This window comes from Nyctereutes procyonoides, unplaced genomic scaffold (assembly GCF_905146905.1).
Source record: "Nyctereutes procyonoides isolate TBG_1078 unplaced genomic scaffold, NYPRO_anot_genome, whole genome shotgun sequence".
NCBI classification, from domain to species: domain Eukaryota; kingdom Metazoa; phylum Chordata; class Mammalia; order Carnivora; family Canidae; genus Nyctereutes; species Nyctereutes procyonoides.
In genome coordinates, this window is record NW_026575160.1 from 8,537,025 (window position 1) to 8,552,073 (window position 15,049).

Here is a 15,049-nt window from a genome sequence, read left to right on the forward strand (position 1 = left end):
TAAAAGTAAGAATAGCCAATAGGGGATCCCTGGGTGGCGCAGTGGTTTGGCGCCTGTCTTTGGCCCGGGGCACGATCCTGGAGACCCGGGATCAAATCCCACGTCAGGCTCCCGGTGCATGGAGCCTGCTTCTCCCTCTGACTGTGTCTCTGCCTCTCTCTCTCTCTCTCTCTCTCTCTGTGACTGTCATAAATAAAAAATAAAAATAAAAAAGAATAGCCAATAGGTATATACTTAAAAGAAATTTTTCAGTTAAAATTATTTCCCTGCTGATTTTAATAGTAGATTTATGATAGCTTAAAATAGTACATTATCTCTAAAGCTACATAATTATTAAAAGGAAGTCCATTCATTAGTTACAGAAATAAAAATATCTTGAAATCCTCAGAATACTCAAAGATGCATCAGAGTCAAAAATAAGATTTTGTACTTGTCTTTTAGAAAGTAAAGGATGTAGAAAACTTTTAAAAAAAAATCTTAGGATTAAAAAAAAATCTTAGGATTTAGATGTGTAATAACGTTGCTACTCATTTCTTTCAGAACAGTACAGTAGATGGATTGAGTATCTTTTATAAATGTCTTCATAGAATTACATTACATGGCATGGAATATGGAAATGTTTCTTATAAAGACTAAAATTAATTTGTCTTCATAGAATTACATTACATGGCATGGAATATGGAAATGTTTCTTATAAAGACTAAAATTAATTTATTTAATCATTTTATTTAACATACTAATACTTCTAAATGTCACTCCCTGTGCTTTTAAAAATCAAGATCTAGTAAAACAAAACTGGCAAATGTTGATCATTATTGAAGCTGGAAGATAATCCATTAAATTTTTCTCTCTACTTTTGTAGATGCTTGAAATTTTCCATAATAAAATGTCTAAAATAATAAAAATAGTTTTTAAAATGTATTAAAATCTAGAAGTATAAAATCTCTCTATGCCTTTCCCAAAGGCACAAGGTCTACTCAAAAATAATACACTCCTCATTATTCTGTAGTTTCCAGGTTTATTTTGTTAAACATTTCTGCATAAATAATATTCATTTCAAGGAAAAGCAGAAAGCACTGAAAAAGCTAAATGTAAGCAACTATGGCACTTAACATGTTGGCATATATTTTTAACATTTCTTTCTTTTGACAACAGAGTATCATTATCAAACATTTTTTTATGCTCTCGCTCTTGTCCCCTACTTCTACCTTCTGCCTGTATGCTTGGTTCAGAATATGCTGAGCATGACTATTGAAACTGCCTATTTAAAATACAACTGAATGAGAGCAAACAAACATGAAGTTCAAAAGAACCCAAAATTTTAGAACCATATATATAAAGGGAAAGTTAATCATTCAGTGATAGTTCTGGAAATCCTTTATAAACATCCCTGTTATAGATAAGTATTGATTTATGAATTATCAAAAGAGATTGAAAAATAGAAAAATAAACTTTTAGACATCACTGCCAAATAATGATCAACTGAAAACAAAGATAAGCCCAAATTCAAAGCATAATGTATATTCACTGTAAAACCTGGCCCAACTTACAAAAATAGTAATAAACTCTACATATGGTTTGTGAGGACCCCAGGTATTCTGAAGTAAGCAATAAAGGTCTGTAAAACAGAAACTAAAGGTTTAAAAATATATACAATTATTCAAAACATTTGGTCAAGTAGCTAATCTGCAGATTGGACTATGTCTCGGTAGTGAAGCCAGAGGAAACCAGTGCTTTTTAGGAATTTAGGAAACCAGTGCTTCTTTCATCCAGTAAGGAAGACAAGAAGTACAGATATAGAAATCTAAACAAAAGTGACAGAGATGATCATGCAGTCAGCAGCTCTATAGAGAGGAATACTGTTTAAAATAAAATGGTTGTGGAAACATGCATAATTTTCAGGAAGCATTCAGCCAATGTGCTATAATGTGCTATAATCTTTTTAAGTTATTCTAAACCCTGCCAACTTTCTTTCCCAGGATACATGTGAAGGGAATATAGAGTTTCGAGAGGTCTCTTTTTCCTATCCATGTCGCCAGGATGTTCTCATCCTTTGTGGCTTATCCCTCAATATTGAGAAAGGAAAGACAGTAGCGTTTGTTGGGAGCAGTGGCTGTGGAAAAAGCACTTCTATCCGACTTCTACAGAGATTTTATGACCCTGTGAAAGGACAAGTGGTAAGACTGATTTTAAATACAGCTTATCTAGGTTTTAGTGATGCTATTCTTAACATCATTCCCTTGGGCTTAATCATCCTTACTGGTTTGAATAGGGCAAACTGTGCAGTAGTTAAAAAAACAAAAAAACAAAAACAAAAAAACCTCTCCCCTTTAACTAAATGGACAAGCAAACCCATAACAAAAATGATGGATAGGACTTTGAGGCTAAATACAAAATACAAAGACTCAAAAATTCTTCAGTCATGATACTGGCAGTAATTTTTATCTCAAATTGAAGACAACACAAACAAATAGATACTCCATGTTCATGGATTGGAAGAACAAATACTGTTAAAATGTCTATACTACCAAAAACAATCTATGAATTTAATGCAATCTCTATCAAAATAGCAGCAACATTTTTCACAAAACTGTAATAAACAATCCTAAAATTTGTCTGGAACCACAAAAGACCCTGAATAGCCAAAACAGTCTTGAAAAAGAAAAGCAAAGCTGGAGGCATCACAATTCCAGACTTTAAATTATATTACAAAGCTGTAATAATCAAAACAGTATGGTACTGTCACAAAAACAGACACATAGATCAATAGAACATAATACAGAGTCCAGAAATAAAGCCACACTTATATGGACAACTAATCTTTGACAAAAGAGGAAAGAATATACAATAAGGAAAAGATAGTCTCTTCAATAAAGGTGCTAGGAAAACTGGACAGTTACATGCTAAAGGATGAAAGTGGACCACTCTCTGGCATCATAGATAAAACAATTGAAAATAGATTAAGTACATACATGTGAGACCTGAAACTATAACAGTCCTAGAAGAGAACACAGGCAGTAATTTCTCTGACATTGGCTATAGCAATATTTTTAGATATGTCTCCTAAGGTAAGGGAAATGAAAGCAAAAATAAACTATGGGGACTACATCAAGATGATGTTAGGAAAGAAAGGAAGGAAAACATCAACAAAATAAAAAGGCAACCTACTGAATGGGAGAAGATATTTGCAAATGATATATCCAATAAAGGGTTAATATCCAAAATAAATACTTTCTACAACTCAACACCAAAAAAAAAATTTTTTTTCAATAAAAATTCAATTTAAAAATGGGCAGAGGACCTGAAAGATACTTTTCCAAAGAATACATACAGATGGCCAACAGACACAGAGAAAATGGTCAACATCACTTATAATCATGGAAATGTAAATCAAAACCACAGTGAAATATCACCTTACACCTATCAGAATGATCAGAATAAAAAAGACAAGAAATAACAAATGTTGGCAAGAATGTGGAGGAAAAGGAACCCTCATGCACTCTTGGTAAGGATGTAAATTGATACAGGCACTGTGGAAAACAGTATGGAAGTTCTTCAAAAAACTATAAATAGAAATATCATATGATCCAATAATTCCACTACTGGACATTTACCTGAAGAAAACAAAAACACTAATTGAAAAGATACATGCACCACTATGTATATTGCCTCAGTACTTAGAATACCAAGATATGGAAGCAAACTATGTGTTCATTGATAGGTAAATGGATAAGGAAGATGTGGTATATATATGCAATGAAGTATTTACTCAGCCATTAAAAAGGATGACATCTTCCCATTTGTAACATGGATGGACCTAGAAGTTATTACACTAAGTGAAATAAGTCTGACTAAGAAAGACAAATACCATATGATTTCATTCTTATGTGGAATCTAAAAAACAAAACAAATGAATTAACAAGCAAAAAGCAGAATTAGACCTATAAACACAGAGGAACAAACTGATAGTAGGCAGAGGGAAAGGGGGAATGGGAAGAATGAATGAAGGGAGTGAGTAGAAGATAGAAGCTTCCAGTTATGGAATATTCGAGTAAGTCACAAGAATAAAGGGCACAGCATAGGGAATATGGCCTGTACTATTGTAATAGCCATGAAATGTGAGAGATGGTAGCTACATAGTGGTGTGCTTAGCATAATGAAACACTAGAACATAGTGTTATGGATACATAGCATAATGGATCACTATGTTGTACCTCTGAAACTAATGTAACATTGTGTGTCAACTACACTCAGATTGTTTTAAAAATGTAAAAAAAAAAATTAAAGTCTACAAATAAGAAACTTTAAAAAAGGAAAAAGAAATTTTGATCTTATAAGACATGGAATTATTTTAAAATACAGGTGTTGGAAGAGGGGTCTAATATCTGTATCTGGGCTCTTTATTTTGTTCTGTTTAAGGCGGAGATAAGTTTCCTCTGCCATCCTGATTCAGGCTTGCTACTATTCCTACTGGCTTTTTTTTTTTAATCCCCCAACTCTCAAAATTTTATGCATGGTTAAAACTTATCTGAATCAGCTACATCCTGATCTCAAAAAAAAAAAAAAAAAAGAAAAGAAAAAGAAAAGAAAAGAAAAGAAAAGAAAAGAAAAGAAAAAATGCAACCTCTCTCCTTAGAATTCCAAAGACTTTTTCTTACCTGGCGCCTTTCGTACTCTTCCTTATATTCAGGTTTTCAATTATTCTCTCCCTTCAACAAGCAGCACACACCTTCCTGTTCTGTCTCCCCCCTCCCCACAAAAAAATCCTTTTGAAAGTCAAACACTGTCATATCAGTCCTCATTCTTCTGCATTTTGCAAGGTTTCTTTCCCATCACCGATTCTCAATGACTATTTGCAAAATAAAATGGTCCAGAATGGCTCCCTTGTTACCAGTGATAGCACTGAGTTAACAATGAATCCAGAATTAGATAACAGTCATCTATTTGCACATAACATAGCACATCCCCTCCATTAAACCCTCCAATGATTTCCTACTGCAGTTAAAATAAAACAGAGTCCATACCATCAATCATGGTTGTTCATGATCTAGTCCCTGCCTCTCTCTCCTATTACTCCCCACCTGTATACTGTGTGTAAGACTCAGTGGCTTCTTTGTGTTCTTTAAACTCATTTGTGGCCTTTGTTCCTGCTGTTCCCCTACTTGGAATTTTCTTGCTCTATCCTCTTTGCTGACTCCTTTTTATCATTCAAGTCTCAATCTAAATGCTACTTCCTAAAGTAGGGCTTCTTAGATTACTCTGTATAACATAATGCATTCACTCACCTGCTTCCCACATTCTCCCTACATCCTCAGTCACTCTCTATCCCATTATCCTGACTTCATGGAATTTTCTTTTTTGAGTTGATTACTTGTTAGTGTGTTTATTGCCTGCCTGTCTCCGCTAGACTATAAGCTGCAGAAAGGCAAGAGCTTTGTTGTGCTTACCATTTCCCTGGTACCTGAAGAGTCCCCATCAGCTAGTAGGTATGCTCATCACATTGTCAGCTGAATGTTGTTGTATGTTCATGTAAATAAGTATGGCTATGTACAAAACGACTCTATATATGGACTATGACATCAGTCTATACCTTCTATCTCTGGACTTTAATAAGTAGGCTTCTAATACAGAGCAGTTGCTCATTCTCCTTCTGACTTCAGCACAGAGCACCAGGCTTTACTCTAGATTCCAGGCAAGTCTTTAGAATATGTAGTCATAAAAAAAAAAAAAAAGAATATGTAGTCATTCATAGATATGTCAAGTAAGTTTAGGAGTTGGCATTTTAATCACTTACACTCTGCTTCTATACAACATGATTTACAATCCATCCTTGGGTAGTATTTTACTGTGAGGAGGCTTGAATCCCTACTCTTCTTGTTATAATTTGTATAGGTTTGAATATAGTGAACTGTAACATGATACAGTTATTGGATCTTCACACACCATTCTCCATTCTGCTTTTGGCAGCTATTTGATGGTGTGGATGCAAAGGAATTGAATGTACAATGGCTCCGTTCCCAAATAGCAATCGTTTCTCAAGAGCCTGTACTCTTCAACTGTAGCATTGCCGACAACATTGCCTATGGTGATAACAGCCGTGTTGTGTCATTAGATGAAATAAAAGAAGTAGCAAAAGCAGCAAATATCCATTCTTTTATTGAGGATCTCCCTAAGGTAAGAAAAATATCTGAAATCTTGAATTACAAAGCTGCCAAGTAATCCTACATAGTTGTTTTTATCTGCTACTTGAATTATACAATTTATTTATTGCTAGCATCTAATATAGGTAAAAAGCGAAGACTGAGATTTTTTTTGTGACTAGTTTTTCCAAGACCAAACTGTATTAATATTTACTGAATTCACTTTCTGATTTTGATTCTTTACTTTTTATCCATATACACTCTACTCATGTCTACACCATCATCATCCCTCCACCCCTGTACCACTCCAGTAGCATTTTAGTCTATCTTCCTACTTCCAATCTGCCCCATTATAATCCTTCTTCTTCACAGTAACTAGGGGAATCTTTTAAAAACATAAATCATATTCTGTCCCTTCCTGCTTAAAACTTCCTAATGACATCCCTTCGTATTTACAACAAAGTCCAAATTTCCTGTGTGGCTGGCAAAGCTTTCTGTGATATGGTCCTGCTTGTTTCTCCTGCTCCTTCCTCATGATATGATCATTCTGCTCCAGCAACACTGTCCTCTATCTCTTGAGCACACGAAGCTTTTCCTTTCCTCAGAACATTTACACTTGCAAAAAAAAAAAAAAAAAGAACATTTACACTTGCTGTTTCTCCAGCCAAGACCTCCTTTCCTCTGGCTTTTTGCAGAGCCAGCTCCTTAATACTCAAGCTCCTTGAAATGCCATTTTGCAGAGACCCTCCTTGGCCACCTTACTTAGAAGAGTCCCTACCACTTTTGTCACCTACTACATAGTTTTCGATGTCCTTATCACAATCTAAAATTACTCCAAGGGATTATTGACTTGTTTAGTGTCTCCTTTCCCCACTAGAGTGTTAGGTCCTTGCCTGCCATTTTTGTCACTTCTCTGAAATTGCTGTGACAGCTGACACAGAAAAGTTAAAAGTCTTGGTTAACTGTAGAAAAGGCTTTAGCATAGCAAGCATTAATACAAATCCAGAAGTGGTGTACAGAGATGGGTAATCATAACTTAAAGCGCTTACAATATCTGAGTGTTTATACCTGCATACACTGTCACACAAATAAAATTAAAATATATCTACTTTTAACTAGAAACAAACTTTTATAATGTGATTTTCTAGCTCACTTTAAAAGGAAATGCCAAAGTTTAATAACCATTAAACAATTAACCTAGTATCCTATTCTTTTGGGGAGAGTAATGGTCACCATACTGTCTAACTTTTTTTTCATACTAACTTTTATACTAGTAGATCTCCCCTCACCATCTCCTGTCCACACAAAATGGTGCCTGTAACTAAAAAGGAACCATTAACAAAAAATTTACCCTACTCTAGTAAGATTCTACAGTACTAACCACAATGAAAGGATTGACATATTTTTTTATGAACATTGTGACCCTGTGAATGTCTTCCAGTGGTAAGTCCCCTTTTTAAGCAAGGCACTCATTGCATTATTGATTTGTGATCAGAGTGTTATCCACACAATCCTGGTAGGTTATTTTTTTCTTTAATTTATGTATGATAAAATGCTATCCATTTCATAGTTACACCATTTGACTCTTACTCTTAAATTGTTTATTATCTTTCATTATTTTTGTTGTATTATTTCCCAATTTACCCAAAACTACATATTGCAGAGACTCAATGTGCTTTTTACAATAAAATTTGAGAACCAGGATGATGTTATTTCCCAAAAAGAAAGAATAACTTGTTCTCAGTGTTTTTAAGTTTAACTTTAATTTGACTTCATGTCAGTTACCCAAAAAACTATATGTAGAACCATAAAGAAATCTGGTACCAAAATATCATTTGGGCATAGGACATTAGACATCACATCTAGCAGGAATGTCAATGACCATTTGCAATGAGGAAAAGACAAGGAGGCGGGAGAGAACTTAAAAGCTATTTCCAGTGTTATGAATGCCTGAATTAGTAATTATAAAGTGAAATAAAACAAGGAAAAGGATTTAAAAGATAATGGAAAAGTGGAATTGCCAACATGTGGCTCAAGATGTCTGTGAAAAGTGAGCAAGAAAGTATATGACACACTGGACAGCCTGCTGAAATAAAAACACACAGAGCATATGATAAGAATACAAAGGAAGGAATGACAAAAGTCTCTAGGAGCTCAGAGAAAATCACACAGAAGATGTTGTTTTAAACTGGATCTTTTTTTTTTTTTTTAGATTTTTATTTATTTATTAATGAGAGACAGAGAGAGAGAGGGAGGCAGAGACCCAGGCTAAGGGAGAAGCAGACTCCATGCAGGGAGCCTGACATGGGACTCAATTTGAGTCTCTAGGATCAGGCCCTGGGCCAAAGGCAGCGCTAAACTGCTGAGCCACCCGGGCTGCCCTTAAACTGGGTCTTAAAGAATGAGTGAGAGTTCCCCAGGCAGAGAGGGGGACAAATTCATACGTAGAAGACAGAATAAGCACATGGAAACATATACATGTAAAAGAGTTTCAGGTATTTGGAAGGAAATAAATTTAAAATCCTGATCATAAGGCATAAATTGGGGAAACTGAGAAGAGGCCAAAATATGAGCTAATTGTGACTAAATGTGAAGGTTCCAATACACTAGTCTAAGAAGCTTGGACTCTTATTGGAAATAGGAAACCTTCAGACATTTTTAGGCAAAGAAATAATGTGATTAGATTTTAAAGCAAAAAGTTGCTACTGAAACTTAGCCTTTTGTTTGCTCATCCAGGAAGCACTGTAGCCTTTGTGGTGATGGCAGAGATTGGCATTAAAAGGACAAGCCGTGATGCTTTACAATATTCTGGATGAGAGCAATGCAGGTCCACATTTTCTGTTCCCCAGTTCCAATTTCCAAAAGCTGTTAAACTCCATCCCTTACAGACAAATTTTGTATGTTTGGTGCAAATTTATTTGGTGTCCAAAATGATGTGAAGCTATTTGTAGTCTTTATTAATCCCACTTAGAATGAATAATCAAATATTTCTGCACAAATATTCATATATTTGGTTACCACTTACTTCCCCAGAATTTCTTTGGGGTGTTATTATAGATCACATATTAAGCATGTATAATATATAGTATATACAATTTATGGAATCTAAAGTCAAACAAGGGCACCTGGCTGGCTCAATTGGTAGAGCATGTGACTCAATGTCAGGGTTGTGAATTCAAGCCCCACGATGATGATAGAGAGCAGAAGAGAGGGGCAGAGCAGGAGAGAGAATCTTAAGCAGGCTCCATGCCAAGCACAGAATCCAACATGGTGCTCGATCTCCTGACCCTGAGACTATGACCTGAGCCAAAATCAAGAGTTAGATGCTTAACTAAGTTAGCCATCCAGGTGCCCCCCAAAACAGAATTCTTAAACAAATATAGCCCTAAGGATTTCTGGTAAGGTATTGTGGATCTGTCTGGCAACCCAAACTCAGAGGGTCAAAAGCAAGACATCAACTTGGAGTATGCTAAGGGAAACACATCTATACTGTATGCCATAGAGGTGACCCGCAGACATCAGGAATATCCACCTAGGAGAGGAGTTGAAGCAACACCACCATGGTCTTGAGGATCATACTAGGTGTAGATGCAGCTCTCAGGCAAGCCTTGACTTGAATAAGACTTCGACCACTGAAACCACCCTAAATTCCTCCCCAGGGACTGCAGGGGTTCTCTAGAATACAGTTGGTTTAGGATTAGACTCTTCTGATGTTCCCTCCAGAACCCAATTGGCTTTAGCCCCAGGTTCATATTGAGAAGCCATTGTTTCTTGAGCATCTCATAAACAGGTTGCATATTTCAGGACAGTCACCATTCATCCCAATGTTTGCCAGAAAATTGATTCAGATTTTCAGTTTAAACAGGAGAATGAGGGGCACCTGGGTGGCTCAGTCAGTTAAGCATCTGCCTTTGGCTCAGGTCATGATCTCAGGGTCCTGGGTTCAAGCCCTGCATTGGGCTCCCTGCTCAGTGGGTAGTCTGTTTCTCCCACTCTCTGCCCCTCCCCACTGCTCATGCTCTCTCTCTCAAATAAATAAACTCTTTAAACAGGAAAATAAAACTCTGGAGTTCTTCATTGAAAAATAAAAATCTTCGAGTATTTGAAAATGTTTTTAGGTTGGTATTGAGACAATGTATATATTCATACATTTATAATCTGTTCTGCTTAATGATGGACAAAAACATGAATTTAATTTTCATCCAATTCATTCTTGAGACTAATATCTTCCTGCAATCCAGAGAAGGCCAAGAAATGCAAAGTGATTTCTAAGCTAGTATTGTTATCTTCTTCAGCTACACTTGGACGATCCATGTACAATTTAAGCTAGACTGGCAGAAAGAGCTGCAGACCATTATCATTTCTACCTAATCCTCTCTCAATTTTTAGTTTAGGGTTGGATTCTCTAATTTGTTTTTTGTTTTGTTTGGTTTTTAAGATTTTATTTATTTATTTGTGAGAGAGAGAGAGAGAGGCAGAGACCCAGGCAGAGGGAGAAGCAGGCTCCCTGCAGGGAACCCGATGAGGGACTCGATCCCGGGACCCCAGGATCATGCCCTGAGCCAAAGGTAGCTGCTCAACCGCTGGGTCACCCAGGAGTCCCTAGGATTCAAGCCACCCAGGATTCTCTAATTTGGATGAGAACTTCGTGATGTGTGGAATATGAATGACATACTTTTATCTGATTATCCTGCCCTTTGATTCCAATTTTCATAAAATGCATTTTAGAAGGAAGGGGCCCAGCAGGCTGGCAGTCCTAGATAAAAGCACAGAGGGGATAAAGTCTGTTTTCTTTAGAGAACATTCACTTCAAAAAAGACACTTTTACTGGGTTTTAGTAATTCACACACCATTGTTTTATGTAAAGCAAACAACTGTGCGTTTTAAATTGAAAAACAAACTTTGAGGTGAAGTAGACACATTTATCATAAGGCTCTGTCACACGCTCTCTCGATACCCACTCTGCCTAAATGGTACCCCTTGAAGGCAGCCAAATGTGGAGGGAAAGGCAATTGATTGAAGCTTCTCTAAGGCAGTAAGACAAAATGAACAGGATATTAATCACATGCTGCATCTTCTCTATGATGCTACTACAGGATCCACCTTTAGCAGGTTGTAAAATTAGACTTGCTTTCCCAGTGGAGTCAGGCCATCCACACATTCTTGTCTGGATATCAATAGTATATATTTGTTAGACACATACTAGAAAGCAGTATGAAACCTTGGAGGGAAGTAGAGGCAATGGGATAATCTAGAAAGTAAGTGGTAGCTTGCTTGCACTAACCAAATGGACCAGTCATGATTTAGTAGTCTACAACAACATCAGGCTACCCCTCTAGCATTTTCTTTATCCTTCTGTGGAGGAAAACATTGGAGAAAAGGTCATTAGTAAGTAGGAGGGCTGTGGAAACATTGGGAGTGCTAAATGTCACTATTATGGCCTGAAAAGATGAACAGATGACCTAATTTACTGCCAGGAAGATACCTACAGGAATGAGAACAGGATCCCAGTCTCTGAAGAAATGTACCCCTAGAGGTTTGGTGAGAACCAGAGTGAGGAAACTCAGTGACTTCCTTGTTTTTATATACTTTCAACCATTCTGACCTGAAAATAGAAGGTAATGTAATTTAATGGAAAAAGATTTGTTTACCAGGAACTTTCTTTTGCCAATATTTTTTCTTATGCTTTAATTCAAACAATCCCTTTGTAGAAGCATAATGGCAAAGGTCTACTGCTTGTGATCAGTGTAGATATGTAAATAAGATGGTAGTGTTTACTGCTGGTTTAGCGTTGATATGCAACAAAGCCCAAGAATAGATTTCAGCACTTGTTGGGACACAAATTTTCGAGAGTAGAAAAATTTGAAATATTTAGATGGTTCTCGCCCACAGTTGCCATGCTAATTTAAATAACCGAGCCTTGCTTTCTTAATTGCATGTTCCCGTAATAGAAATACAACACACAAGTTGGACTGAAAGGAACACTGCTTTCTGGAGGCCAGAAACAAAGACTAGCTATTGCAAGGGCTCTTCTCCGGAAACCAAAAATTTTATTGTTGGATGAGGCCACTTCAGCCCTTGATAATGAGAGTGAAAAGGTAACATTCTCCTATTTCATCTCAGAATATAATATCAAATAAGAGAGTGGAGTATTATGGAAGGAACCAATGTTAGTTTGGGGCAAGAAAAACCTGGAGAGAATTGTAGTCATAGGGTCACAAGTTCTAATTAAGGTTTTGGCCTTTAAAAAACGTTAGAGACTGGTGGGGAGGTGAGAGGGAGTTGGGACACAGGGCATCTTATGATCTAGAAAGGTTTTCTCACTTGATTGGTTTATCAGAAAGGCCTAATTCTTGAAATGTTTCTCTTGTCAAAGAAAAAAGCCCAAGAAAAATAACTTATATTTCCTGTTTTGTTTGTATTCTTATGATACCAAACAAATGAATAAGGCAATCTGCATGCATAAAAGAGTAATCTACACTGCAGTGTCAGAGCCTGCTAGTTACTCCATCTTCTATAGACTATTAGCTCTGTTTGAGAAGAAGACAAGGAAGCAGATGTGCCAATAGACCTATACTGCAAGCTCCTTCAGATGTTTAATTTTGCTATGTCCTTGTGCTCTCATAGTTTCTTGCACATAGTAGGCCCTTGTTAAATGAACATTGGTTGAACAAATTATAATCTTTAATATTTACCAAGTGTCCAGTATATGCTATTATCTCAATCCTCACAACTTGTTGAATTAGCTTATTTTATTAGCATGTGCGTTTTATAGGTTAGCACACTAAGGCTTAGAAATGTTAAGTAACCTCTCTGAATTTTAATAGAGTATCTGATCTAAGAGCTTATGTGGTTAACCATCACATGATTGCTATTTATAGATGATTATCATTCTTGATTTCTAAGGAGACAGTCTGTTATGAAAGAAAAAACATGATTTTTGGAATCAGACATACCTGAGCTGTAATCCTGGATTCATCAGTTACTAGTAATATGACCATGGTCAAGTGACCTAGACTTTTTGAATCTCAGTTTATTCATCAGAAAAGTGAAAATACCCCTCCACCTTATGGGGTTATGGCAAAGATTTAAATAAGATATCCATCATTGGAATGAATATATTGTATATTCAACAAATATTGGTTTTCAGCCTCTATTCTCATTTCCTAGGTGCAGCATTATAACCCATCACAGCTGAGATTTTAGCCAGGACAATTTTATAGCTAATTCTACCAAGATAAATAAATATGAGAAGAAATGAAGTGAGAAAATTAGTCATTTTACTTAGGTGTGGAAATATTATTTTCTGAATCTGAGTTTGAAACCACCTATTTACATAGAAACAACCATCTCATTTTTATTCATTATCACAAAGCTTTTCTAATTAGAAGCCTAAATGTGTCTGTAATTACTTTTTCTAAATTTCTATTGAGTATAGTAGATATTTCACAAAGCAGGGCAGTTGCCTTTGGGGATAAGCAAATACACAAGTAATGTTATGAGATTACCTTTACCAATTTGATTTGGGTAACTTTATTAGCATCTAAGTCAAGTAAGCAATCACAGGTCCTTTTCTCTTCCAGGTGGTTCAGCATGCCCTCGAAAAGGCCAGGAAGGGGAAGACTTGCCTAGTGGTTGCTCACAGACTCTCCACAATACAGAATGCAGATTTGATAGTGGTCCTGCACAACGGGAAAATAAAGGAACAGGGAACTCATCAAGAACTCCTGAGAAATCGAGATATGTATTTTAAATTAGTAAATGCACAGTTGGTGCAGTGAGGCTGTTGATAAGTTAGCACATATTTTGATTTTTGTGTAATGCAAAGTACTTAGTAATTATCTGGCATGCTTTGAACTCTTTTATTACATGTATCAATACCTGGAATCATGCTATTCAAGTACAGACATGTTCTGTGTACACAACATTTTCTCTCCAGATTTTTTTAAAGGAAATAAAATTTGCTAAACTCATGTAAGTGAGATAATGCCTGCAGCCCTCCTTTGTAAAAATGTTCTGATGTGTGTTTGTAAAGGAGTTTTCTACAAAATGAATCTGTTTTCTTGTCAACTTCTGCTATAAAATTGGGAATATATTCCAAAAGAGAAAAATTTTCCAATTGACTAAATTGAAAGATTTTAGTAAAGAGAGAGACGTAGTTGGGCCTGACATTGTAGGGAGAATGATTTTACCTTGGAGCTTCCAGCATTTTGTAGCACATATTAAAACACTATGAGCAAGTCCCATTCTTCAGACCCTAGGATTTTCTGTCTTAACCTCTCTCAGTGTTTCTTTTAATGAATACCTGCTATTTCCCAAAATTCTATTATATCGCTTTGTTAAGGAGATAAGGAGAATTACAATGTAAAATTTCTGGCAGAATTAGATAATTATCTTACAATTTACCAGTAAGTAAACTGCCTCACATGATCCATCCTGAAGATTTCATTATTCCAAGCTTTAGGTTTTGCAGAATAAATTACAGGCATATTTGTGTATGAACACTTACTTATAAATAAAGTAATAATAAAACTAGGTTTATTACTGGTGAAACATTTAAAAACCCATCTTCTATTATTCAATCAAGTAACTTGTTTAAATTTTATATGTGCTTTATTTTATATAATATATTATCTAAAAGTTCAGCGTAAATAACAATATTGGTAAACTGAGTCTTATTTTCCATTTACTTAAATATGTAGTTTCATCTAGTGATATTATCTCTATTCTTAATTGTATTTTCTTCCATTTACAGTGACACTTCCAGCTTCTCTAAAGTATACTCTGCCAATAATCAGAAATATTGTGAAAAAAACTGAAACCATTTGTGCATTATTGCCACTTTTTTTTTAAGTGGAAAATAAAAATAGGAGTGGGGGGTTGAGAACACATCTGTTGTTTAGGAGCAT

At 35.8% G+C, this 15,049-nt stretch overlaps 1 protein-coding gene across 1 annotated transcript in view; it reads left to right on the forward strand.

Moving 5' to 3' along the window:
* Positions 1 to 13,921, forward strand: part of ABCB5 (ATP binding cassette subfamily B member 5) — a 124,908-nt gene extending 110,987 nt beyond the window's left edge. The window contains exons 24-27 of the mRNA XM_055314751.1: positions 1,980 to 2,177; positions 5,968 to 6,174; positions 12,092 to 12,238; positions 13,724 to 13,921. Of these exons, the coding sequence (XP_055170726.1) occupies positions 1,980 to 2,177; positions 5,968 to 6,174; positions 12,092 to 12,238; positions 13,724 to 13,921 (750 nt within the window). The remainder of the gene's footprint in view (positions 1 to 1,979; positions 2,178 to 5,967; positions 6,175 to 12,091; positions 12,239 to 13,723) is intronic.
* Positions 13,922 to 15,049: the final 1,128 nt, after the last annotated feature.